We start from the raw sequence: 26,459 nt of genomic DNA on the forward strand, positions 1-26,459 counted from the left end.
CCATGAATGACATATTACATGGTCTAACCCCTTTAATTGATACTCGGTACTTTTAATTTTCCGAAAAAATCTATGAAACATATTTATATGTCACGCATTCGTATTAAAAAATGAATGTGATTAAATTAAGATATCCATTACGAGCAATTATTAGCTTGGGGTCCCATAGCCCATTGCATGAATTTATGCGCATTCGCAAATGAATCTTGGACGTGAATGGTTGGATATTTTGACAATTCAATAAAATATATTAAAATAATTTTCGAACTTACGAGTAGGATCATTGGCGTATTGCAAGCCGAATGCATTTTGTCCTCTCATTTGGTAGATGTGATTTGTTGATTTTAAAAGTGCCGAGAACTTGCGATTTTGGGGGGGCGCACTAAAAAAATAGTCACAAAAGGTGTGCTATTAGTCTAAAGTTGTGTCTCGCTGTGGCTAATAATTTTATAATACCATAGGATAATCTTCTTTTTTCCTACCTATTACACATATTGCACGTAGTGGTCGTACTAGGGCTAGGTTGTAATCTTATTAAAATATAATTTGTAAAGCCTAATCCTCTACTTATCTGTATTTGACCTAATCTTAATCCTTAAATTATGTAATTAGATAAATGTTAGATTATTTAATAGAGAAAGCGCTCACTATTGGAGGATAATGTTCTTTATTAAAACTCAAGAAACCCCATTTCACCTACAAATGGTTTACCAAACAAACCTATTATTATCACAAAAATCATCCTAAATTTTGTTACATACCATCTAATAACTAAATGATAAATTCTCTTACTATATCTTGGGATGATCATATTTGAATAATTGTACCATGCACATAGTTATCTAAGCGTTTTTTTAAATTGATTTTTAATTACAATTGCCTTTCTTATGTACATTAAATTTAAATTCATATAAATCGTAAAACACATTAGCTGATTATTGATTAAATCACGAAACACATCGGTTGTTTTGAAAATTAAAATTTAATTTTTAGTGTTTTACACCACTGCATTGGTTTATTATATACACCAAAATTAAGTGCCAAGAGAGCGGTCAATCGGTCGCAACAATCAAGAGACCGAGATTTGGCTTGGCAGAGTAAAAAACAAGAAAATAAACCCAAAACACGAGGACATTCTCGTATTTTCAATCACCAACGTGAAAACTACCAAATACTAGAGTTAAACTTTAACTGTGGTTAGCTTTATGGAAGTCTATCCATTAGAGAAAATTATATTATCTTCCAATATAAATTTCATTTTTCACGTTCGCGTCTTTCGTTCATTTTCTCTCATTCACTAACTCGTTTCTCTCTTTGACGATTCATCACGAGCTAACGGCATTTTTTTTAAAAGCGTTTACGGAACTCTCGCTCTGCCGCGTCGTAGCTGCCGTCTCCGATCGATCACTGCAGTGTTAATCGTAAGGTTACTGCCGGCTGATTTTTTTTTGACCGTTGAAGCTTGTGTCTTGTCTTGGGATCTTTAATAAACTTACTGTTTAATTTGTCTCTGTTTTGCTGTTCTCTGTTTGGTTGCCAAGAAATGATGACAAAAAGAATGAGAAAGTAAAGTTCTGATCTCGTCTTTTAGATTATAATTTCTTCATTGTTTTCCCGAAACAAAAAAAGAACGTGAGTTTAAGATATAGGAGTCGTTAGTTCCGGGTTTTTCTCGGCAACCAAACAGAAGATTTAGCGTTTTGGTTGAGTTTATTTGTTTATATCTTTGATTTCTAGTGATGTTTTAATTGTTAAGTGTGTGATTTTGACTCCCAAGTGCAGGAAATATGTGATTCTAGTGGTTTCATGGAAGTTTCGTGATCTGATCGTTAAATTCTTTTCGGTTTTAGTTTTTCAGGTGGGATCTTGTTTCTTTAGAAGTGTATTTTTTTTTTCAATGTTAATGTATTTTTTTTTGGTTTCTGTAGATCTGATAAACTATGGATTGTTGTTTACAGCTTTTTACGGCTTTCTTCATAATCTTCCTCTTTCCATTATTTGTTAGTTTGACTGTTTTTATGAAGCGCATTGGATGTGTATATTTTTGTAGGAATAAAATAACATTCATGTAATTATGGACAAATTATTTTGCTATAGAATTGAGGAAATGGAAAATGAATTTTTGTTTAGGGTTAAAGATTTTACAGCTCTCAGTTATAGTTTAGCTGCATTGTAAACAAAGCCATGATTGATACTTTCGTAGGACTTGTAGGTCTTTGTTTTTTTCGCCTCTTCATGATTCTCATTATATTATTATCGTCATTCGATGTCACTATTGCTTTCATCCACCTGTTTATTCAATGGGATTTTTTTTGTATTGTGAATGATTTATCTGAATTTAATGATGCTTTTTTCGCATGGACACGTAGCTCTTTCCTCTTTTAGCTCCTCGTCATGATTGTCATTATATTATTATCTTTTTTTGTTATCGCTACTTTTTTCATCCAATTGTCTATGAAATGGGAGTATTTTTTGTTGTGTGATACTGTAACTGAGTTTATTTTTGATGCTTTCCTCCATTGGAGGTTATTGCATTAGTTATGAATTACTTTTTTGGCTGAAAGGACTCACAGTTGGCTGGTTATTTAGTTTTCTCATATTAGCTTTGTTAAAAAAGAAAACCCGTTCAATATGAATCTGCTGGTTTTACTTGTTGGTAATTAGTCTGCTGTCAATCTTGGGCTCTCGAAAGTGCAGGTTGCTTTGCGTCCCTATCTCTTTTAAACTGTACTAGGTGGAACCTTGTAGATTTTATTGAAAAACCTGCTCTTAACCACGTTACTTGTGTCTTGCACATACTTTGTGACTACCTTTAGATGTCGGATGGGAGGGATGGCTACTCAATGTTATGTTGATTGGAGGGATGACTACTCAATATTATGTTGATTTTATAATGATATGAACACGGCATTTTGTGCTTGATGATCTCTGGTTTGTTTGGATGAGCTCCCTTGTATTTGTGTAAAATATGGACCACAGTGCACTGGCAGCAATGAATTGTTATTAATGCACTATTATTTTCCTTTAGGTTTGTGGACTCATCTATTCAAAAGATTTCTCTGCTAGGAAGTGTGTTTCTTTGCATTGTGCTGTAGAAAGTTTCTCTCGGGTCTCGACCAGTAATGGCATCAAGATCGTGTGCAAATTTCCTGGATTTGGCTTCTGGAGGCCTGTTAGATATTCCTCAAACTCCAAGGACTCTTCCCCGGGTGATGACTGTTCCTGGAATTATCTCTGATGCAGATGGTTATGACAGTAATGATGGGGATTCAGATGCTACCTCATCGGGTAGTCGGGAGCGGAAAATTATTGTGGCAAATATGTTACCTTTGCATGCTAAAAGGGATACTGAAACTGGTAAATGGTGCTTCAGCTTAGATGAGGATTTACTTTTGTTACACCTGAAGGATGGTTTCTCCTCGGACACTGAGGTTATCTATGTGGGATCTCTCAAAGCTGATATAGATGCCGGTGAACAGGAGGAAGTTGCCCAAAAATTGCTTGATGATTTTAATTGTGTGCCGACCTTTCTACCCCATGACCTGCAGAAGAAGTTCTACCTCGGGTTCTGTAAACAGCACTTGTGGCCACTTTTTCACTATATGCTACCCATGTGTCCGGACCATGGTGATCGCTTTGACCGCGTTCTTTGGCAAGCTTATGTTTCTGCTAACAAGATATTTGCAGACAAGGTGATGGAAGTAATCAATCCTGATGACGATTGTGTTTGGGTTCATGATTACCACTTAATGGTTCTCCCCACATTTTTGAGGAAACGATTCAATCGAATCAAACTTGGATTCTTCCTCCATAGCCCATTTCCTTCCTCAGAAATATACAGAACCTTACCTGTGCGAGATGAAATTCTGAGGGGCCTGTTGAATTGTGATCTTATTGGTTTTCATACATTTGATTATGCGCGTCACTTCTTGTCATGCTGCAGTAGGATGCTGGGCCTGGACTACGAATCTAAGCGTGGACATATAGGGCTTGATTACTTTGGCCGCACAGTGTATATTAAAATTTTGCCCGTAGGTGTTCACATGGGTCGGCTAGAATCTGTTTTAAATCTTCCTGCTACTGCTACCAAGATCAAAGAGATTGAGAAACAGTTTGATGGAAAAAAATTGATTCTGGGTATTGATGATATGGACATATTTAAAGGCATCAGTTTGAAGTTACTGGCTATGGAACAGCTCTTACAGCAGCATCCTGGAATGCGGGGCAAAGTAGTCCTGGTTCAAATTGTCAATCCTGCAAGGGGCTCTGGGAAAGATGTCCAGGAAGCAAAGAAAGAGACCTATTTAACTGCCAAAAGGATCAATGAAGTTTATGGTTCGCCTAATTATGAACCAGTGGTTCTAATTGATCGTCCTGTTCCTCGCTTTGAAAAGTCAGCCTATTATGCTGTCGCTGAATGTTGCATTGTGAATGCTGTGAGGGATGGCATGAACTTAGTCCCTTACAAATACATTGTCTGCAGGCAGGGAACCCCAATTATGGATGAAGCTTTAGGTAGAGAGAGAGATTCTCCTCACACAAGCATGCTTGTTGTTTCTGAGTTCATTGGTTGCTCACCTTCTTTAAGTGGGGCAATTAGGGTCAACCCATGGGACATCGATGCTGTAGCAGATGCCATGACTTTGGCCATTAACATGCGTGATTCTGAGAAGCAATTGCGGCATGAAAAACATTATCGCTATGTCAGTACTCATGATGTGGCTTATTGGGCACGCAGTTTTGCACAGGACTTGGAGAGAGCATGCAGAGATCATTATAGCAAGCGCTGTTGGGGAATTGGATTGGGTTTAGGGTTCAGAGTGCTCTCTCTTTCTCCAAGTTTCAGGAGATTGTCCATTGATCACATTGTTTCAGCGTATAGAAAGACTGAAAGAAGGGCAATATTTCTGGATTATGACGGTACTGTTGTTCCGGAAACCTCCATTATTAAATCGCCTGGCCCTGAAGTTATCTCTGTTTTAAAAACTCTATGCAGTGATCCCAATAACACTGTATTTATTGTTAGTGGGAGGGGAAGAAGTTCTCTGAGTGAGTGGCTTGCACCATGTGAAATGCTGGGAATAGCAGCTGAACATGGATATTTCATCAGGTATGCTTCTGAAAATATATTTAGAATCTATGGCCTGTAATTTTGATTGTTTTTGGGGATAAACTCAGAAAATTTCTTTATTCTTGATGCAGGTGGAATAAAACTTCAGAATGGGAAACCAATCACTTGGGTGCTGATCTGGAATGGAAAAAAATTGTGGAACCTGTCATGAGATCATATACAGAAGCGACGGATGGCTCAAATATAGAGATTAAAGAGAGTGCATTAGTGTGGCACCATCAAGATGCGGATCCTGACTTTGGGTCTTGCCAGGCCAAGGAATTACTGGATCACCTGGAAAGTGTTCTTGCAAATGAACCAGCAGTTGTTAAAAGGGGTCAACATATTGTTGAAGTTAAGCCACAGGTATTGAGGCCTTCTTCCATTTCAGTCTCTCTCTCTCTCTCTGTTTGTGTGCGAGCGCGCGCGTGCAAACTTGATGATTAATTGTTTGTAAATGCAGGGAGTAAGCAAAGGGTTGGTAGCTGAAAAGGTTCTTGTGAGAATGTTCAATGGTGGGAGGCCACCGGACTTTGTGATGTGCGTTGGTGATGATAGGTCGGATGAAGATATGTTTGAGAGCATCTTAAGTACAGTGTCTGGTCCATCTTTGCCAGTACCTCCAGAGATTTTTGCGTGCACAGTTGGGCGAAAGCCAAGCAAGGCCAAGTATTATCTTGATGATGCTACTGATGTTCTGAAGTTGCTTCAAGGCCTTGCAACTGCTTCTAGTTCAAAGCCTAGGCATCTTGCAGATATTGAGGTCTCTTTTGAGAGTGGTACTTAAGATGAAAACCAATAAAAACCAAATACACATATTTTCACCAGTTCCGTATATTTGAACCCTTTTCAAAAGGATTCTGCCCCATGAATTACTGGAAATTTTGTTGACCAAGTTGACTCTATACATTCTGCGGTTGGACCTTGGAGATGCAACTCAGATATCTCAGAAGTTGAAGTGTCATCATGGTGATGTTGACAAGATTGAGGTGGACATGGAAATTCTCTCAAACATGTTACTGTCGTCATTGATATTGCATTTACTGGTGCCATTAGGGGCTCTCTTTCGGGGTTCAGATTCAGATTTTCTGATGTCCATAGTGCTGGCTTTTTAATTCTCCTCCACCCACCCCCCCCCCTCCCCCCCACCCAACCGATAGAAGGCACCTTAACTTGTATAGTTACAGCATTTATTCTCAATACATAAATCTCACCGTGAGCTCTCTTGCTTTTTTTTTTTTTGATATTATGATATATTACAATCCCTATATAAGAGGGAAGCCAAGACCCAATAATAGCTGGACTCGAACCCACCTTGGGCACGAGTTAAATGGGAGATGCCGAGTGGGGTTGTAAGGGCTACATAGAGAATCCCAAAAGATTAATAAGGAGACTTAAATGTTTACTGCTGGTAGAGGTTCTTTTTTCAATCAATGTCGAGACAAAAGGTGGGAAACAAAGAGGTTGCGAGTATCATCCAGATATTTGTTCATACCTATCTTTTAGCCTTTTACAATTTCTGTATTAGGTAGGTATAGACAATTAGACACCAATATGATTGAATACGAAGCAGAATTATCTGCCAATGCCAGTTACGCATGCATGGTGTATTGTCTTATTTACGCAAAGGATGTGGTCTGTATAAAATTTTACAATTAGCGTTAAATTTTGAGCATCACTGGTGGTGGGATCACATGTTGGCTCAGACCAAATTTGATCATCAGAATAATTGGATGGTCCAAAATTATATGCTTCTTTACTGTTATTTATAAAAGGGCAGAGAATTATGGATATGGTTCTTCAAGCTATCTCCTTCACTGCATAACCAAAAAGCTCCTGTATGGGGTCTCTCTATTATTTCACGCGACAACTTGCTTCAGCCTGGCCTCACACTCACACTCACACTCAAGACACCTACCCCTGGTAGGCGGTAGCTTTAGCCGGCCCAAGGATAGGCCTGCGCAGTCAGCTATTTATTTGTAAGCTGGTTAAAAACAAAATTTTGCCAAAATCTTTTCTCCTGTAATCCTGGGTAAAAATTTAGACAAGGTTTTATTGGACTAAATTTTATTATGTTGGGGACCGCGATACCATTAGCCATTAGCTTGTTTCTTGTTGGACACTAACGAGGCCTTGAAATTACTTCAGTCAAATCTTAGGCCGACTCGTTTGACACGTGCCTCTTAAATTTTCAGTAATGGTTTCAAATATTTACCAGGCGACAATTACAAAACAACGGCCACCTGATTACTTTATTAGCAAAATTAATTAGCACTAGGCCATGTCACTTCGCACATGCGCAAAGTGCCACCTAGCAGAGAAATAACCATTGGAGCACAGGACTTATTAAATTTAAACAATAGCTTTTATTTAATACTCCTGGCTTGTAACAAACAACATTTAGAGAATTTAGGTAAAGAATGTAGTAATGTTGATTGTTAATAGTATTTATTGCTAAAAATTAATTAGTAGATCTAAAACATAATCGAAGCGTATGTCTTCATTTCCTCCCTCTCTCTCGGCTCCACTGGCTCCTCTGGTCGTCTTTGCTTTTCATTTTTTATTTTTTTCTCTACTTTCATTGTCTACTGTGCATCAACTTTTTTCCTTAAAAAAAGAAAAAAGAAAAGAGAAAAAACCTCCTTTTCACTTTCTTTGGGGACCAAAAAACCCATATTCACTCACACTTGCTCAGTAGTGAGTCTATTAGCTAGTGAGTGTAATACTAGACCAGTCTCGTTTTGATATATATATTCTCACCGTTTTGCTCAAAACCCAGATATGAACTAGGGTGTGTTTTTTTTTTTTTTTTTAATTTAATGTAATGCGTTAAAATTTAAAGCTTGATTCTTTTATATCCAAAGCTTTTGTTTGGGTTTCTTTTCGGAATCTGAGTAATGGGTAACAATGTGTCGGTTATGGTTCTTGCTCTTTTGCTTCTCTGTAGTGGTATCACTGCAGCTCCCTCTAGTGCTTCACCTGCAAGTAAGTGAATCGGCTTGTATGCTTATATGTGTTTTATTCCAAGTTTTGAAACTGCTTTTTAATGATCTGCTTTTGCTTTTGGACTTAAATGAACTACTTTCATGGTTACTTCGCAGAGATTGTTAGTGGGTTTGTCTCAAATGGTGTGTCTGTCCTCATGAAATGGCTGTGGTCACTCAAAACCACCACAAAAACAGGTTAGATCCTTGGTTAAACCACTCACATTTGTTTTTGGTTCCTGTGAAGAGTAAAGATTGGTGCGTGATTTTTGGTGGTGTTTGTGGGATTTGTGTGTGCAGCTATTACTGGCCGTCCGATGATGAAGTTTGAGAGTGGTTACACTGTGGAGACTGTGTTTGATGGAAGCAAGCTTGGGATCGAGCCTTACTCAGTTGAGGTGTTGCCTGGTGGGGAGCTTCTCATTTTGGACTCTGCTAATAGTAACCTTTACAGGATCTCTTCCTCTTTGTCTCTATGTAAGTGGGTTTAGTAACATTTACCGGATCCATGAGCCTTTTTATGGACAGCTAAATTTGTTTGTACAAAAACACAAGTTCAGCTTCTGAGTATGATGATTGTTCTGATATAATCTGAAGTCTTACAACCTGCACATGTTCTTCTCCTGGTATTGATATTGATTTAATTTATGCAAAAACTGCAGACAGCAGACCAAAGCTTGTTGCTGGATCTGCGGAAGGATACTCTGGGCATGTGGATGGGAAACCAAGAGAGGCAAGAATGAACCACCCTAAGGGTCTTACCGTAGATGACAGAGGAAACATCTACATTGCAGATACTATGAATATGGCAATCAGGAAAATAAGTGATTCAGGTAAATCAAATACTACATATGCAATCCATTTGAGCTATATCCCGTAGCCAAAAGAGAGATTTGTTATCTACATTTAGCTTTTCAACTCAAATTTGATAATTATCTTAGTAAGTGACAGTTAAGGATTTTTTTAAGGCAATATAGAATGTAAAGTTGTTTGCAGTGAACAAAGCTGCAATTGGGATTGTAAGTCTGTCTCTGATACAGTTGAATTACTGCAGGGGTTACAACTATTGCTGGAGGGAAATGGGGCCGTGGAGGTGGCCATGTAGATGGACCCAGTGAAGATGCAAAATTTTCTAATGATTTTGATGTGGTTTACATCGGAAGCAGTTGCTCCCTACTTGTCATAGACAGAGGGAACCGAGCTATTAGAGAAATCCAACTTCATTTTGATGACTGTGCCTATCAGTATGGGAGTAGTTTTCCTCTTGGTAAACTAGTCCATCCAAAGAATATCCTTCATTGTTTATCAATTTGGCAAATTTAGGTAATGCTTTCCATTATTTGCAGGGATTGCAGTACTTCTCGCAGCTGGCTTCTTTGGTTACATGCTGGCATTGTTGCAACGTAGAGTGGGCACAATCGTGTCTTCCCAGAATGTAAGCATTCTGTCCTTTCTTTAAGTTTACCAGAGATTCCTTGGCATCTTTACTTGATACTTCATAGCATGATTATCTATATATTCACTGAGTGCTGCACTCAAACTTATGCTTATCAATGGATCTTTTTATTTTTTTTTTGGAACTGCTATTTGTTCCTTTTTTTTTTTTGACGAGGGACAGCTGAAACCCTGTTTCTACTCCAGGGGTTTGCTTCAAAAAGAGAATGTCGTCTTCTAGTCATTTATCTGCTTTTTCTTTTCTGAAAATATGCCTTATAGAAATGGCAATGGCAGCATTAATGTGATGCTATTGCAGAAATACTTTTCTCAAGTGCCAAACATGACCTAGTGGCTCTGCGAAGCATAGATCAATTTGTTAGTTTCTTCTAATTTAATGAACATTCTTTTGCAATCTATTTCTTTGTGCCCATGAAGGATCACGGTACAGTAAACACAAGCAACTCAGCAAGTCCATATCAGAAACCTCTGAAATCAGTCAGGCCTCCTTTAATTCCGACCGAGGAGGACGAGGGGAAGCAAGAAGAAGAAGGCTTTTTTGGATCCCTGGCAAAGCTTTTTGCCAACACTGAGTCATCTGTTTTGGAAATTTTGAGAGGAATATTTCCTCATTTGAGGAAGAAGACACTGAGCAATCAATACCCGAGTCTACAGAAGCACTCAACTTCTTGGCCAGCACAAGAGAGCTTTGTGATCCCACATGAAGATGAGCCCCCTTCAATTGACACAAGAACTCCCACCCCAAGGAAAACCTATGCTTTCATGTCCAAGGATGCAGAAAAGATCCATCAATTGCGGCAAAGTCGAGCGTTCTATAGTGGGTGGGATGGTGATTTTCAGCAGCAGAAACAGCAGCATCACCATCGGTATCAATCTTCCACTCCTAATACTTACTATGAGCAGAGCTCTGAGAAGACCAATGAGATTGTTTTTGGAGCCATTCAGGAGCAGGGTGCAAAGCGGGAGGCTGTGGTTATAAAGCCAGTCAATTATGGAGATCCCATTTATGATCATCAGAATATTCGCCCTCGGGCCAATTTTACAGGTTATTCCCATGGCTATTAATCATATACAGGAGCAAGATTTTGAAGTTATGTTCCTTTTTTATCTTGTTATTAGTATTTCAAGATTTAGGCACCTTCTTTGATGTCGATATTAGCCCTGAATAAGTTAGGATATAGTTTGTTCAATATTTCACTTGAGAGAATGCAACATAAGGTTTTATTGAGATGGCCAAAATATGAAAGGCCTATATGTAATGCTGGACTGTTGGAATTAAGAATGACAAAATGCTCTTTTTTCTGGATCTTCAATTTTTCCTTTTTATTTTTTTAATTTTATTTTTAAGTTTCTCAAATATCCAGCCACAAAAGCCAATAAGCAAACCCAGTTCTGCAATCCACAGGTTAGTTTGAATTAGACTGAATCACTAAATTTTTAACTAGTTTACTGCTAGCTGAGATAGGGAACCAGAAAAGGGAACAAAATGAAATCAAGAGAGTATTTTTAAAGTAATCGCCTCATAGTCCAAATGGCATTCGATGGAGGAAATAAACATGTTTAGGGTTTTACAAGCCTCAAGCCTTAAAAGTCATGCAGAATGTGCCTTTAAACTACTTACGTCTCTTAACTAAACCTGAATTGCCTACTAAAGAACCAACTTCTGTAGTTGTTTCTTTAGCTTCCCCATCAAAACCCATGATGCTAGCTCGTATCATGTCATCTAACATTCCATGGGAATTAGGTAAACATAAAACGTCACTACTCTTTTGATTCTCTAGTTCTTGCCTGAAGATATCTTCAGTAATTAGGTCTTGGTTTCCATCAAAACTTAACAAATCTTTCAGCTGATCGGCATACTGATGTGACTTCTTTATCTCACAACCATGCAAGTCACTGGAGTCCAGCAAAGATACAACATCCTTTTTTGGAGTTCTAGATTTTAAGTTGTTGATTCTAAACATAAGGGAAAGATGGGACAGGCTCAACCAAAAGACCCTCTTAAAGAGTGCATAAAGCATGGGGCTAGCAGTTACGCTTCTGATGTCGTAGCAACAAGTCCGTACTAGTCTCACCAGATTGATTAGGTAGTGCCTCCATGTCATGCTGAAGTGGAGGATCCAGCCTTCCTGTCTACAGAGTTGGGTTAGAAAAGGTAAAAGTAATCCATTAATTTCAAAAGTACTTCAAATAAGTGCAAGAGACTTACATGCCGGATGATGTAAGGGCGAGCAACAAATCCAATGACCAAGCTAACTAAACATGAAAGTACCGAAACTAAAACCCAAACTGAGACAGCTCCCAGAGCTGAAAGAATCAAGACCAAGTCAGGAGATTTACATAGGTATCTCTTTATTGTAGATGAAAAATAATTTCAACAAGAAAGCAAAGTATCAAACCATTGCTGCATGAATAATACTAGCCCAAAACTTAAAAGGAAAAAAAATTAAAATGAATAAAAGAAAATATTAAGACAGAAACTAAGAGTTAATAAGATCTTAGAGATTTAGTCATCATGCTCAAGAGTGCATTCCAAAGAAGACATCTGCTTTTGACTTCAGTTCTTTCAAACATTAACTTCAGATACTTCCTTTAAATGAACACAAGTATAAATATAAATGCACCCAGAAGGACTTGCATGAGATTAAATACGGACTAAAAACAGTCACCCAAAACATACCAGAACCAGATTGAGAACTTTTTGAACAGTCCTCTGGCTTAAGATTAATCTGCCGAATCAATTGGCTACCATGATCTGAAATCAGTAAAGCACAAATATGGGGAACAAAAGTTAACTCAAAATCATTTGAAAAGGACGCATTCTGTGCAGGTCCATCTGCACGGCCCTCTTTCTTCGAGCCACCTCCAGCAATTGTTGTCACACCTAAGGACATGTCAGCAGCCAAACAACATAAACACTACAGCACAGAAACTAAATCATGCCCATCAACAAAACCAGCAAATTTTTCGAGGCCCCTAAGGAAAATACCCTGCACTATGTAATTAAATTTAAAACAGGGAGCTACAAATGACCCATCTTTGAATTTTGCGACAAGCTCGCTCACAATGCGACGAGTGAGGCAGTGCGTTAAGCTTAATGTTTTAATAAAAATGCGTAAAGGAAATCCAACTATTATAAGCAACTAAGAGCAGCTATTTGATATAGCAAGAGAAAGGTGAGACCTAAGTTGGTGATTTTTCGTATAACGTGGTTGCTCTTATCAGCAACATAAATATTCCCTTTCATATCAACCGCAAAGCTCTTTGGTTTGTCAAACCGGGCCGAACCCGGTTCTCCGTCAGAGTAACCTTGAACCCCGTCTCCTGCTAATCGCTTGACCACACTCTCTACAATAATAAGTAACACAACAATTAGTATAATTTCTTTCTAGTATGAAAGACTTAAAACTTACAACAAAAATAATAATAATCATAAATAATAACCTTCAGATAAGGGAAATGATAGAGTGTAGAAGGCACTACGAGAAGAATCAAGGACTATAAGATCGGACGATCCAGGTCGATCGATGACTGAGTGGGGATTAATTTCGAGCTGGTGGCCGTCGATCACGGTCGTCACTGTGTAACCGTCTTCCAGAAGGAGCCCCGATGAGGCTGAATTTACATTAAAAAAGAAAAAAGAAAAGAAAAAGAAGTACGCAATCGCAATGCAAGGTTAAAATTTTGTAAAGACTGTGAATCGAATTAAATTAAAAAGGGAAATGAAGTACTCGTCGTATACCTACCCAGACTGAAGAGTAGGGAGAGGAAAGTGAGAGCTAGGGAAGAATAGACGAAATGTGAAGCCATAGTTGATCAGTTCAATGCTTCGACTGTAAGCAAGCAACTGCAAACGAATCAAATAAAAATATAAAGCCCTCTCTCTCAAAACAAAAAAAAAATATATATATAAAGCCCTCTCTCTGCTTTATTTTATTGACTAACGAAGACTTTGAAAAGACTCAACGAGCAATCTCACTCGTCCGACTCGCATCGAAGTGGAGATACCACACCGATAAGAAGTTAAAGGACGTCGAGTCACTTTCACAAACTAAATATGGGCTGGCCCCGAAGGCCAGGCCCAAACCAATTCCCAATTCACCATTCTATTTATTTTTTTCTTGTGAATATATAAAACGCACAATTAGATTATTAGACGAGGAAAAAGATTAAAAAAAAAAAAAAAACCCAAATCCTGAGAAATGACCGTAATGAGCTACAAATATTACACGTGAGAAATAGCTCGCAGGTTGGTTGGTGGCATACTCGTTACAACAGACCAATAAAATCACGCATCAACACGAGGTACCAGATGTAGACTACAATTCGCAAGCTTCACAGTTTATGACCCAATCAGAACTCAGAAGCGAGCCACGTACATCACCGGCAGGTAACCCAATCACCACTTGCAGAAACACAAATGTTTTTCCTAATTGGTAAGGGTTTTCATTTCCATTCTATTTGCTGACAAAAACACAGCCTATTTTACACAGGGACGGGCCATTCGTCGCGAATAGTAACAATAAGAATAAGAATAAATTATAAATATAATATAAGAAAAGAAAGAAAACACTTTGCATCCTCATCAGCAATCATCATCAGATCTCCGTTCGCAGATCTCGTCATTTAACAAATTCGGATCTCGATTTTCCGAATTCGGACTATCCAATTTCGTCTCACTAAACTAGGAGAAGAAAATCGTGATTGATTAGATTGATCTCGTGCGCGCGCACTTCTGATTCGGTGTGAAATTGGATCTGATTTGAGCTAACCCTAAAGCTTCACCACGGATCCAATCATGAATCCCTTCTCTTCCGGTACACGCCTAAGGTGAGCTCTGAACCCTACTGTTACCATATTGTCTGAGATCAAGGTTGCATTTCTTAATGTCGCATTTTATTCCTTTGCATAAATTGCAATTTGAGTTGGTGTTTAGCTGTTAAAATCTTTTCAAATTTCGTTGTTTTAGCTGTACTTCCTCCATTTTTGTATTTTGGTTGCATAATTTACTGAGTTGTAGGACATAACTACTGTTTTGGAATTTGACTTGAACTGAAGTGAGGTGTGGGGTTCGTTAGTGCAATGCTTGGTGTAGGATGCAGGATAAGTTTATTGGAGATAGAAACTTGATATGAGTCCTTGTTAAACTTTCATATCTGGCAACTTGTGTAACTTTTGACAGCATGGCTGAAAATAATATCTATTATTTGAAATGGATCAGAGGAGAAATCATGTGTTTACGCCACTTTTTACTTCGATGCTCTTCTCCAAATGCAGTCATTCTTGTGGAAGAAGGTGGTTCTACTCATATTCTGGCATTCTTCTACAACAAATCCGATTGTGAAAAGAAATTGCTTCTTTGATCTTTGGTTTAAATAGGTTATATTAGTAGACAAGGCTGAAAAGTGCTGAATTTTGCTCGACGTGTTTACTTCCATACTTTGGGTTGAAGCTGTTATAGTTGATTTCTTTTCAGTGATAGACTTATGATGCAAGAAAGAAGTTATATCCTAATCAAGATGAACATATGTGGCACAGCGTGATGAAAATTTCCTGATATTTAGGGATCATAGGATGATTTGGAATATCAAACCCAATGCTATTGCAAGGCTGTTGTAAGCAGTTCGGTTAGAGTAGGTGCTGTCCGGAGAATAAAAATGTTAGAGTAGGTGCTGTCAGGAAAATGAAACATGTTTGTGATTTAAATTAGATACACAGATGTAAAATGATATTAAATTGATGGTGTAGTTGGGTGCTTGGTGGCTGTATCTTACTGAAGACAGGATTGTTGATAGATGTTTCTTACTGAAGACAGGATTGTTGTGGCAATGTTATTTGAGGAAAATTTGACTGCATTCATAAGTGCTTTATTCCTCTGTCCAATAAAATCAACTTTTATACTTTACGTTGTCATTTCACTTATTTCCGTTTGAAGTTAAAGACTAAGATGTAAACATTTCAACTACTGGAATAAGAGAGAATTAAAAAAGAAAAAAAAAAAGAAAAATTAGAAATGCTTCTTTTATGCCTCAAGTGTTACAATTTTGTCAGATCATCTCACCATTTATTTTGAAATCTGAAAATTTCTAGTTCTAACATGGGAAGATGGCGGAGTCCATTCTTTGCGTCATGCTCTGTTTCACTCGGTGAAGCACATTAAAGCCAATCGTTTTTGTCTTTTAAGTTAATTTTCCATGGTGGGCGGTGCTAGTTAAATGGGCATGTATTTGCTTATATACATGCACATTGATCGACATTAAAATGATTTATTAGTGAAAGGATCAATGTGGCTGGTGAGGTTGGAGTACAATTCTAATTTGAATTGTGGATGGATTTTGGGGTTGACAATTGCTTAATGGTGTTTGACCTTTTTCAACACTGAAGATCTAGATCTTCTGATTTGTAATAGTTTGATAGTCCTTTGGATCAAATACAATAACTTTAAATAATGTCATTTAATAGTTTTGTAAAGGAACACTGGGGATGGAATGAATCATCTCCTCTCTTGTAGGGCCATGAGTGTGTGATTTTGAAGGCATTGCTAAACAAAGTGGTTTTACAGTTGGTTTGTTTGTTTAGAAATTGATATGTTATAGTTGCTTTTATTTGCTAGGTAATGACAGGTAGACATGCACCATCAACTTTAGCATTTCATTTTTAGCTGAATGCTATGAACTTTCTGTTTATTGCAGGGACATGATTAGGTCTATACGTGCTTGTAAAACTGCAGCGGAAGAGCGTGCCGTTGTAAGAAAGGAGTGTGCTGCTATTCGTGCTGCAATTAATGAGAATGATCAAGATTACAGGCACCGGAACCTAGCAAAACTCATGTTCATCCACATGCTTGGTTACCCCACACATTTTGGTCAAATGGAGTGCCTAAAGTCAATTGCATCTGCTGGATTTCCTGAGAAGAGGATTGGTTATCTTGGCCTCATGTTGCTTCTTGATGAAAGACAAGAAGTGCTAATGTTGGTCACAAACTCATTAAAACAGTATCCTTTCAATAGTTGTTTTTATTTTTAGATAGCTTAACTAAGTCACATGATTTTTCTTTTTCCTTTTTATGTTCTACGTCAAAGAAGAAGTTATCGTCATTAACGTTGTATTTTGAATAGAACCAAGAAATAAAATTCTCTTGCAATGACCTTAACTAATTCACAGAGATCTCAACCACACAAACCAGTATATTGTGGGACTTGCTCTTTGTGCTTTGGGAAATATTTGTTCAGCAGAAATGGCTCGTGATCTAGCACCAGAAGTAGAAAGATTGCTGCAATTTCGAGATCCAAATATTCGGAAGAAAGTGAGTGCCTTACTTTTTTTTGTTTCAATTCCCTTTGGGGACAGATGTCATAGTTTTAGGAATAGTTAACTGGATCTGTCGTTAAGGGTTAACTTCTATGAGTCTCTTGTTGCCAACCAAATACTTACCAAGAAGATTCTACAAGCACCTAATCATTTCAATGAAAAAATTGCTGGCCTCTGGAACACCTCTAGGACTCTCCTTTTCTATTTGGATGATTGGTGGAATTGTCCCTTTAAAACAATTTAGTTATAGCTATTATTCTACATGCTAATTTCACATCACTAGCGGAACCAAAATAATCCAAATCATAATTCTATGGAGATATACAATGTATTTAGATGCGTGATGGAATATAATACATCTTGTTGTCTTAGTTTTGCTGTGAGGATGATTCATTGGTGACTGATTTGTCATGTAATATTGTTTATCAACTTCAATATTCTGAAGCTGTGTGGTTTCTGATGTTGGGAGCCTAATGGAATTGGCTTTTAATGAACTTTATTTTTATTTGTTTAAAGTAGGATTTCATCAAATGAGTCAATTTTGGATATAGGTTACCGATCATCACTTCCTCTGAGTTTTCTTTACTATGAATCAACCATTTGTGCTCTATTTGATTTTTGAAGATTGTCTTTTATTTGGTTCGATCGCTCTTTATTTTGGATAATAAACAATCTTTTGTACACTGGATAGTCTGTAAAAACTTATACTTGTTTATCTGATACAATCCCTGTTGAATTTAGGCAGCACTGTGATCCATACGTATTATAAAGATTGTCTTTTATTTGGTTCGATCTCTCTTTATTTTGGATAACAAACAATCTTTTGTACACTGGATAGTCTGTAAAGACTTATACTTGTTTATCTGATACAATCCCTGTTGAATTTAGGCAGCACTGTGCTCCATACGTATTATAAAGAAAGTTCCAGATCTGGCAGAGAATTTTATTAATCCTGCTGCCGCTTTACTTAAAGAAAAGCATCATGGAGTGTTAATAACTGGAATTCAGCTTGTTACAGATCTATGCAAAGTCAGTACAGAAGCCCTTGAATTTTTCAGGAAGGTAAATTGTTCATTGCCTGATCATATCTTGCTTTTACTATCATGAGGATGCAAACTTTCTGTACAGCATAAACACCCCGCCCGCACCCCACCCCTCGCCCCCCACCAGAAAAAAAAAAAAATCACAGGTAGTGTGGGGGAAAAAAACTATTACTACTGTGTTTTTCTACACTATTAGAAGCTGCTCTGGTTTTCTCATGACCGTCCATGTTGGTGTATTTGGCAACTTGAAAATGGATAGGAAGTCTATTTCATAGAACCTCATTACTAGGCTTCTAGTGAGTTTCATTGTTATAGTCTGGAATCGTATACAATATTTGAATTCTCGATGGTAGATGCTACAAAGTTGGTTCTCATCCTTTAGAGACGCGGGGATCCATAAATCAACATAGTATCTATTCAGATACACTGGAATGGACTTATAATCATGGAATTGACTTGATCGTTAGATTATAGATTATAAGTTCATAACCCCAGCCCATTCCCATTTTGTTGATAATATTAATTGAAAAGCTTTTGAAGGATTCCTGTGAAGGGGTTTCATTAACTCCTAATTTATGTCAAGTAGACCTTGTTCTTGCGAGAATTCTTAATTCATGATTACAGTTGCTATTTCATCATATATTGCATCTTGCAATAGTTAATATTGATCTTTTGATTCGTACATGTAATACTTGTTTCATCTGCTTCATGCTGCCATGTAGTTTTTTGTCCTTACTAATGTTCAAGGCGCTAGATTTAATATCCTAATCACGCATTTTGGAATTGGTGACACATATGAACTTGTTTGGTAGGCATTTGTAATGTAAGTAAGAACCTTTTTATTATACAGTATCTCCTGTGGAAAATGCTCCATAATTGTAGTTATCGTTACATGCAATTTCTTTGCTCATTACAGCCGAAGTGCTTGGATGGTTTGGTTAAAACTCTAAGGGATGTTGTAAACAGTCCCTATGCGCCTGAGTATGATATTGCTGGCATTACAGACCCTTTTCTCCACATCAGATTGCTTAAGCTATTGCGTGTGCTGGGACAAGGAGATGCAGATGCCAGTGACTGCATGAATGACATACTTGCTCAGGTTAGTTGCATTTCCAGGTTTTTCTTTCTCTTTCTATCATGTTCTGTTTGGAGTCTTGAGATATTCATGATTCTAACCGTGTTGTCTGTAATATTGGTGCTGATGAATGGCAACTTGTGATTTATAATTGCTATATTTTTCCTAGGTGGCAACAAAAACGGAGTCAAACAAAAATGCAGGGAATGCCATTCTATATGAATGTGTTGAAACTATCATGAGCATTGAAGATAATGGTGGATTACGTGTGCTCGCAATCAATATATTGGGAAGATTCCTTTCTAACCGTGACAACAACATCAGGTATTTTTTTTAACGCTTTCTCAACCATCATTTGGTTTAATGGAATGTAGAATGGTTATGGTCTCTGAGTTGTAAAGTGATTTTGTGGAATTCCTTGGGAACCTCCAACTAATCTGTCTTTTCTTATCCTTCAGAGTTGCTGCTATCCAGGCACCTCATTATCTTATTTGTTTAAATCTGATTATGATCTTGAACATTCTAATTTTTCTTTCTCCATCACTTTGTTGGTCTGTTGCTCTCCAAACTTAATCTCATGTGCATTTCAGATATGTTGCTTTAAACATGCTTATGAAGGCTATTACGGTAGATGCTCAAGCAGTGCAGAGGCATAGGGCAACAATCTTGGAATGTGTGAAGGTATGACTTCATTTAGTAGCATGCTTGATATTACTCAAAGAAGTTGTCAACTGCCAACTGAGTCGTTGTACTGGCCTTGTCAAGGATTTTCCTCTTCATGCTTTTTGGCCTGTATGTTATTGCATTTTTATGTGGATGGTTATTACCTAGTGGTGATATTGGTTTTCTCATTGAATTTGGGTGCGAGAGAATTGATCTAATGGGTGACTTTGCTTATTTACAATGGTTAGCGACATCGCAAGTGATGGCCATCCGTTACCTTTTGTTGGTTTGTCTGTTGATTGCTATTTACTTCTTGTTCGTAATAATTATTAACAATTTTTTACGATTTTTCGTGTTTGGCTTTGACATAAAGCTGGATTCATTTTTAGCTCGTTTGATTCTTCTGTAATACTTTTGACAAGAGCAGTGTCTTCGAACATTCTTTCTTTCAGGATTTGGATGCTTCAATCCGGAAAAGGGCCCTTGAACTTGTTTGTCTTCTGGTGAATGAGAGCAATGTGAAGCCTTTAACAAAAGAGCTAATTGATTATTTGGAAATAAGCGACCAAGAATTTAAGGGAGATCTTACTGCCAAAATTTGCTCCATGGTTGAAAAGTAAGTTCTTTTATCAAGACATGGCTGCTTTCTCCTTTGGCTGGAGAAATGTCAGAAAGGGCTTTCTAATAAATGCAGTATTGTTTGTGATGAACATTAATTACTTTTACCGAAAGCCATTCATGTCTCATCCTTATAGTAGTTCGACTTGGCACTGAGTTGATAAAGCTTCTAGGCTTGACAAATGATGGAATATAATTTTGGAACCAATACTTCCAGTAGCCACTATCTTTTTGCTTGCAATTTAAGCACCATCCATGCATGGCTATTCCTAAATGAATTATTCAATGTATGTGTTTAATTTGGGCAATTTATTTTTTCCAATTTTTGGATTTTGGGGGAGTCTTTTAGTTCAATTTTACTGTTCCACAAGTCTGCCTGAAATGCGATATAAGAGTCTACCTGAACAGCAATGTTTGGTCAATTAAGATTGCTATTTTGTTGATTTAGGTTTTCCCCAGACAAAATTTGGTACATCGATCAGATGCTCAAGGTTCTCTCTGAGGTATAAATTTAAGTAAAAATTCTCAATCTTAATTATTTTGTATATGTTTCTTGCTTGTTTGAGGCATTCTGGTTGTGGATATGTTAATCTGCCTGGAACCATACAAAGCTTCATGTAAGCTGTCAGGGTCAATTAGATGAAAGCTCTGGTGTTTTTCTCTATTTTATGACAAATTTATGTTCATTTTCAAAACTGCTGCTTTTTATGACTGCTGTTCTTTTTTCTTTCATTCATTCTCTTTGTGCTGTGCATCCATGTTGTGTATGCACTATGTATATATTAACAAAAAGGAGCTTGCTAATGAATGTAACCATTTAGGTGATGATATGTTTGTTCTTCTGCCATTTACTGTCCCTATCATCTGGATTAATTAAACATGCACGGGTTAATCTTTTATGGTTATAAGGATTCATCTTGGGCTCAAGTGTTCATTTTTCTTGTCACTATGGAATCCACTTCTTCTGCTTCAAAAAATTACCCATAACAAATGAGTTATATATTTTATGCAATTAGTTGATTGTAGTGATTGAAAGTTTTTCACCTGACATCTGTTGGCATTCATGTGAGTTTTTTTCATCATCACAATGCATAAAGTTCTGTTTCCAGAAAATTCTGATCTTTGTGCTATCATAGTAGGCTGGAAATTTTGTAAAAGATGAAGTATGGCATGCCCTTATTGTTGTGATAAGCAATGCCTCTGATCTCCATGGTTATACAGTCAGGGCTCTTTATAGGGCAGTTCAAACGTCTATTGAACAGGTACTCTATGTTTTCTTTCTTTTTCTTTCAAAATAAGAAATTGGATATACATCCAATTTGAGAATCCTATTAGCTTGAGTAGTTAACCATGCTAGTAATGAATGTATGGTCCTGAGAAGATTGTTTTAATGTTTTTGCATCAGGAGAGCCTTGTTCGAGTTGCTATTTGGTGCATTGGAGAATATGGTGACATGCTGGTCAATAATGGTGGAGTGCTTAATATAGAGGATCCAATAACAGTGAGTTCATCCTGACCCGTGACGTGGATGCATTTTCATTTTTCATGTCGTCTTATATTTTGCCATCACTAATAGTGGAGAAAGAGCCGGGCTATGGGCAAATATTGTAAGAACTTGGGATCTGTGTGTACTAGAAGCTTCTGAGTGTAGAATCAAGTAAGAAGAATACACATGGAAAGTGGGGTGAAGCCATCCAGGATATGATAGCATAGCAGAATCATTCAAACATTTGTTTTGTACAGAGCATGATCAGACTTCTGCTTTTACTTTCTTCTAACTCTCTTCTACTTTTGCTTTTCATTGGAAAATATATACATATATAGGTTCATATGTTTTTCCTGCCTTTATTTAGTTTCATACCATTTTAGATATCAAATATCATAAACTTGATAACTTGCAGAAATGTGACAAAAATTCTGCCTTCAGTTGCTGAAACTAGAAATATTGGAATTCTTTTTTCTGATTCCTGTCCAATATCTTAAGTTGTATGTTCTGTTGAGAGTCCATATTTTCATTTGGTCGATATATTCTAAATCTAAAAACCAAATAATTGAACAGTATATATGGCTCTCAACTGCTTGATTGCTCTCTGTACAGATGATTGCAACATGTAACATTCTTTATTGGTAACAAAGGAATAATGTGTATGTCTCTTAGCTTGGTTGGTTTTTCCCAAGCAGGTGACAGAGTCTGATGCTGTGGATGTTGTAGAGATTGCTATTAAACATCATAGCTCAGATATCACTACTAAAGCAATGGCTATGGTTGCTCTTTTGAAGCTCTCTTCTCGTTTTCCATCTTGTTCAGAGTATGTTATGCTTCTAATTTTATTTTACCACTTGCTATATTTTGTCCAGGCAAAATCATATGATTTTTTCCCGCCCAATTCTCCAACCATATTTTTGGGGTATAGATTTCTGGGTCTGTAGGCAAATTCTAACACCTATTGTTACCTCTACATATTTGAGGTTTGGGCATCTGTTTTTGTGCTGCTATTCTATATGTATATATTGGAACTCTACTTTAAGATGAATTTGTTTATATTATCTCTTGATTAGATGGTTTTCATTCTCCTTAGTCATTGTTATGTTTACATAGTATTTTAATTTATTCTTCTCTCTTCTTATGACATGGATATATGATTATCTAACGGATTCTGTTTGTAGGAGGATAAGAGATATTATCGTCCAAAATAAGGGAAGCCTTGTGCTTGAGTTGCAGCAGAGATCTATCGAGTTCAATTCCATTGTAGAGAAGCATCAGAATATTAGGTATGAGGATAAAATTTTTTGGTATTTTGCCTTGTTAATCTTGAGATGTCTTCCAGAATTTTGACATATAAATTAGCTGATGGATGAGTTTTTATAGGTCTACACTGGTTGAAAGGATGCCGGTATTGGATGAGGCAACCTTCAGTGGAAGGAGGGCTGGTTCTTTGCCTGCAACAGTATCAACTTCAAGTGGCACTTCACTTAACCTTCCAAATGGAGTTGCCAAACCTGCTGCGGCTCCTCTTGTGGACTTACTTGATCTAAGTTCAGATGATGCTCCTGTACCTAGCTCCTCTGGCAATGATTTTCTTCAGGACCTTCTTGGTGTAGACATATCACCTGCTTCGGTGCAGCCAGGTTAGTTTTTGGGTTTATAAATCCATAATGTGGTGGTGAATTCTTGTGAAACTACATTGTAATTTTCTGCTTTCTTTTTGTCGGTTTTTGTTCTTGTAAGCATTCTGTGTTTTGCTGATTTGAGATTAATCCTAAAATCCGTTTACCCAATATTTGGAAATACCTATCCTTTAAGTCCTTCCAGAATAGGAAATACCTATCCTTTAAGTCCTTCCAGAATCAATCTTGCCATGCAGCTATTGACTGTTAAGATCTGTTACTTCTGTAAATCCTTGTTCCTGAATCAACCTTGCTATGCAGCTATTCATTGTTAGATCTGTTGCTTCTGTAGAACCCTTTTCTGTTAATTATGGCAAGCATCAAACATGGATGTAGGCTTTGGGTTTTCAATGCCAAATCTAATAAGTGGCTCGGAACTATGCCACCTGCATTTATCTTCTTAACCTGGAAAAAAGAAAAAGAAAAAGGAAATGTTTGCATTAAGATATGGGCTGAGCATCAAAACCCTAATATTGTATTCTTTAGAATCTTGGCACGAACCCATTTAAATTTAATAGTTTAATTCGGTGATTAAAATTTGGAAAACTCAATATTTTTTTATTTCTTTTTCCTTTGAAAAAAAAAAAAAAATCTTTAGGTGAAAGTTAAGAGCATCAAATGGAGTTACTACGCAGGGTTGTAAAATTCTTGACCCTAGAAGTCATCTTTCCTCCAGCCAAATTTCTCACACTTAGCTAACAGGAAATTTTGCAAAGATCTTCCTATAAATATCAAAGGCCTTTGCATTCAGCAATCTCTATATGTGTAATTTGTTTATCCATTGAAAACATATCAACTTTCTTCTTTTATTTGAGGAATTTTGATTGTCAGTTTGTATTTGTGATTTCTGGTGTGTGTTTCAGTATTGAGTCCATTTGTTTTTATCTTTGTTCATCAATTTGTCCAGATCTAGTTATTGACTGTCGATTCTCTTTCTGCAACTTATAGGCACAAGCCAGGCTCCAAAAGCTGGGACAGATGTTCTGCTGGATCTGCTGTCTATTGGATCACCTCCTGTCCAGAACAACTCAACTCCATCTGACATATTATCTTCCAGTCAGGATAACAAATCATCAGTCGCCAAATTAGATGGACTCTCACCAACACCCTCTGGAGGAGCGGCTTCAATGATAGATTTGTTGGATGGCTTTGTTCCCAACTCCCCAAAGCCTGGTAAAAGTTGTCTGCTGTGGAAAGTTCTACTTTGCTGTTATGTTTTTTTCATAACTAATTATTGCCCTTGTTCCTTTGAACAGAGGACAATGGTCCAGCTTATCCATCTATAGTTGCATTTGAGAGCAGCTCCTTGAGATTAACATTCAATTTCTCAAAGCCACCTGGAAACCCGCAAACTACATTGATCCAAGCCACATTTACAAATTTGTCACCTAATGTTTATACTGATTTTGTTTTCCAAGCGGCAGTCCCGAAGGTAACTTGCTTGCAGTTTAATTAGTGCTTTGTTTCCCATTGTTGATAATTTGGCAATATGTAGTTCAGGGTTGCTTTTGCCCACATAAATTAGTTTCACTGCCAATTTTGATCCATGAACATCTGTTTTTCATGTGAAAATTTTTCAGAACTCAAAAGTTTAAAGCTTCTGCTTTTGATTCCTTCTCCTCGGTAGAGTTTGATGTCCTCTTCTGTGGGCATAATAAATTAATGTTCTCATTTCTAAAATTTGAAGTCGAGATCTTTTATTGCATTTAATTTGCAGTTTCTACAATTGCACTTGGATCCAGCAAGTGGCAATACTTTACCTGCTAGTGGTAATGGATCCATCACACAAACCTTGAGAGTCACCAACAGCCAACATGGGAAGGTGAATGCTTAAATATTCTATTTTTCTTTTTTTTGTCAATATTGCATGTTCTGGACATCATGGCCTGGCATGATCAAGTTGCTTTATAATGTTGTCAGCAATCTATTTCCTGGAAGGTATTTGTATTTACTAAATTCATTTGGTTTCCAGAAACCTCTTGTCATGCGTACAAGGATAGCTTACAAGTTGAACAACAGAGATGTCCTGGAGGAGGGGCAAATTAACAACTTCCCTCGTGATTTATGAGGTTTATTTGTCCATGAAGTTGTTAATGATTTTAATGCCCAAGCTCTTATTATTCTTGTCTGAGAAGAAGTTTTCATGCATAGGTTCTTGTTTTTTATCAGTGAGAAGCTTCTTCTTGCCGTTTCTAGTGACACAGCAAATCTTTTGTTTTCAATTCTTCTATCTGGAGGCACTGTTGGCTTGTAGCAATGGGTATGAGATTTTGCTTGAGTTTGCAATATGTTGAATGGTGTAACCCGTCTCTCTACAATTTTCGCCTCTTAGGTGGTTCTTGTACATTATCACAAAAAACCATTTCTGTACGAAATTGTGAATTGAGTTTTGCCTTCGAGTTGTAGAGAAGGGAATTTATTTCAATAGATTTTGAGGCGCGGTCGCATTTACTTTGGATTTTGCATTGTCAAGCCCTCGTCTTCGTGATAATATTTTGTTAAGCTCAAACAAAAATAGTGGTAAATCTTATTTTATTTATTCTTAGTTTGATCTTTTTGTACACGGTTGAAAACATTTTTTTCACTGAATTCATGCATCGCAGCAAGCCATTTCATTCTCAATAATCAATGGTCAGTCTTGTGTTCATTTTATGTTGAAGTACGTTATAATCTGTAAGCTTGAATTATTTTTTTTTTTCCAGCGATTTTCTCTTCTGAATTTCTTGGTAGAAGTAATGAACTGGAAATGGAGGTAAACGATCACATGTACTTACCGAAACAGTAGAGCTAGATGATCAGTGAGTCACCTAGAGTTCAACTTGACGTTGCATTTGTGAGCTAACTTTGATAACATAAGAAAGAGAAACATTTTACTACAATGGTGTAAATTAAAGTCATTCCCAGCTGTCTTTGATAGTGAGCAAACGTCGATCCCTGCACTATTTACAAGTTTTAACAAAAAATACATTGTTTATAGAGACTAAGTGTTAAATTTTCATTCCAAGATGTTGTAGCATGTTTTGACTTTTGGG

At 37.1% G+C, this 26,459-nt stretch overlaps 4 protein-coding genes across 9 annotated transcripts; 3 read left to right on the plus strand and 1 right to left on the minus strand.

The window, feature by feature from the left end:
* The first annotated feature begins 1,254 nt into the window (after positions 1-1,254).
* LOC102629877 (probable alpha,alpha-trehalose-phosphate synthase [UDP-forming] 9) lies at positions 1,255-6,713 on the plus strand. Of its 5 annotated transcripts, none has more exons than XM_006483754.4 (5): positions 1,255-1,421; positions 1,783-1,858; positions 3,029-5,110; positions 5,203-5,476; positions 5,574-6,713. In XM_006483754.4, the coding sequence occupies exons 3-5, from the start codon at positions 3,123-3,125 to the stop codon at positions 5,895-5,897; spliced, it is 2,586 nt and encodes an 861-aa protein (XP_006483817.1). In that variant the 5' UTR covers positions 1,255-1,421; positions 1,783-1,858; positions 3,029-3,122; the 3' UTR covers positions 5,898-6,713. The 5 variants fall into 5 exon arrangements, with proteins under 5 accessions (XP_006483817.1, XP_006483819.1, XP_006483820.1 ...); XM_006483755.4 differs by having other exon boundaries at positions 1,261-1,426; XM_006483756.4 differs by lacking the exon at positions 1,783-1,858 and having other exon boundaries at positions 1,256-1,421.
* Positions 6,714-7,507: 794 nt separating this feature from the next.
* Positions 7,508-10,855, plus strand: LOC102629403 (hypothetical protein). Its single transcript, XM_006483753.4, has 7 exons — positions 7,508-8,095; positions 8,212-8,292; positions 8,395-8,571; positions 8,757-8,927; positions 9,149-9,361; positions 9,441-9,529; positions 9,967-10,855. Exons 1-7 carry the CDS (start codon positions 8,008-8,010, stop codon positions 10,612-10,614), a joined length of 1,467 nt encoding a protein of 488 aa, XP_006483816.1. The 5' UTR covers positions 7,508-8,007; the 3' UTR covers positions 10,615-10,855.
* Positions 10,856-11,036: 181 nt separating this feature from the next.
* Positions 11,037-13,520, minus strand: LOC102628926 (uncharacterized). 2 transcript variants are annotated; one of them, XM_006483751.4, is made up of 6 exons: positions 13,296-13,520; positions 12,994-13,164; positions 12,733-12,897; positions 12,230-12,433; positions 11,759-11,856; positions 11,037-11,678 (listed from the first exon to the last, which is right to left on the minus strand). In XM_006483751.4, the coding sequence occupies exons 1-6, from the start codon at positions 13,357-13,359 to the stop codon at positions 11,163-11,165; spliced, it is 1,218 nt and encodes a 405-aa protein (XP_006483814.1). In that variant the 5' UTR covers positions 13,360-13,520; the 3' UTR covers positions 11,037-11,162. The 2 variants fall into 2 exon arrangements, with proteins under 2 accessions (XP_006483814.1, XP_006483815.1); XM_006483752.4 differs by having other exon boundaries at positions 11,255-11,682.
* Positions 13,521-14,003: 483 nt separating this feature from the next.
* LOC102628648 (AP-1 complex subunit gamma-2-like) lies at positions 14,004-25,972 on the plus strand. Its single transcript, XM_006483750.4, has 18 exons — positions 14,004-14,379; positions 16,242-16,544; positions 16,714-16,855; positions 17,749-17,922; positions 18,820-19,002; positions 19,148-19,302; positions 19,569-19,659; positions 20,094-20,257; positions 20,708-20,762; positions 21,399-21,521; positions 21,665-21,760; positions 22,441-22,568; positions 22,927-23,031; positions 23,129-23,388; positions 24,376-24,600; positions 24,684-24,859; positions 25,145-25,249; positions 25,400-25,972. The coding sequence occupies exons 1-18, from the start codon at positions 14,348-14,350 to the stop codon at positions 25,493-25,495; spliced, it is 2,613 nt and encodes an 870-aa protein (XP_006483813.1). The 5' UTR covers positions 14,004-14,347; the 3' UTR covers positions 25,496-25,972.
* The last annotated feature ends 487 nt before the right edge of the window (positions 25,973-26,459 follow it).

The sequence above is a fragment of the Citrus sinensis genome, chromosome 4, assembly GCF_022201045.2.
Source record: "Citrus sinensis cultivar Valencia sweet orange chromosome 4, DVS_A1.0, whole genome shotgun sequence".
Taxonomy (NCBI): domain Eukaryota; kingdom Viridiplantae; phylum Streptophyta; class Magnoliopsida; order Sapindales; family Rutaceae; genus Citrus; species Citrus sinensis.

What these genes read in the sequence shown, in the direction of transcription:
- LOC102629877 (XM_006483754.4), top strand. Translation starts at nt 3,123, where the DNA reads ATGGCATCAAGATCGTGTGCAAATTTCCTGGATTTGGCTTCTGGAGGC. An exon ending in GAACATGGATATTTCATCAG is followed by an intron (nt 5,111 to 5,202) that starts GTATGCTTCTGA and finishes TTCTTGATGCAG; the next exon opens with GTGGAATAAAACTTCAGAAT. An exon ending in TTGTTGAAGTTAAGCCACAG is followed by an intron (nt 5,477 to 5,573) that starts GTATTGAGGCCT and finishes TTGTAAATGCAG; the next exon opens with GGAGTAAGCAAAGGGTTGGT.
- LOC102629403 (XM_006483753.4), top strand. Translation starts at nt 8,008, where the DNA reads ATGGGTAACAATGTGTCGGTTATGGTTCTTGCTCTTTTGCTTCTCTGT. An exon ending in CTCTAGTGCTTCACCTGCAA is followed by an intron (nt 8,096 to 8,211) that starts GTAAGTGAATCG and finishes GTTACTTCGCAG; the next exon opens with AGATTGTTAGTGGGTTTGTC. An exon ending in TGGGAGTAGTTTTCCTCTTG is followed by an intron (nt 9,362 to 9,440) that starts GTAAACTAGTCC and finishes CATTATTTGCAG; the next exon opens with GGATTGCAGTACTTCTCGCA.
- LOC102628926 (XM_006483751.4), bottom strand. Translation starts at nt 13,359, where the DNA reads ATGGCTTCACATTTCGTCTATTCTTCCCTAGCTCTCACTTTCCTCTCC. An exon ending in ATCATTTCCCTTATCTGAAG is followed by an intron (nt 12,898 to 12,993) that starts GTTATTATTTAT and finishes TTATTATTGTAG; the next exon opens with AGAGTGTGGTCAAGCGATTA. An exon ending in AAGTTCTCAATCTGGTTCTG is followed by an intron (nt 11,857 to 12,229) that starts GTATGTTTTGGG and finishes TGATTCTTTCAG; the next exon opens with CTCTGGGAGCTGTCTCAGTT.
- LOC102628648 (XM_006483750.4), top strand. Translation starts at nt 14,348, where the DNA reads ATGAATCCCTTCTCTTCCGGTACACGCCTAAG. An exon ending in TGCTCAAGGTTCTCTCTGAG is followed by an intron (nt 20,763 to 21,398) that starts GTATAAATTTAA and finishes CTATCATAGTAG; the next exon opens with GCTGGAAATTTTGTAAAAGA. An exon ending in ACCTGCTTCGGTGCAGCCAG is followed by an intron (nt 23,389 to 24,375) that starts GTTAGTTTTTGG and finishes TGCAACTTATAG; the next exon opens with GCACAAGCCAGGCTCCAAAA.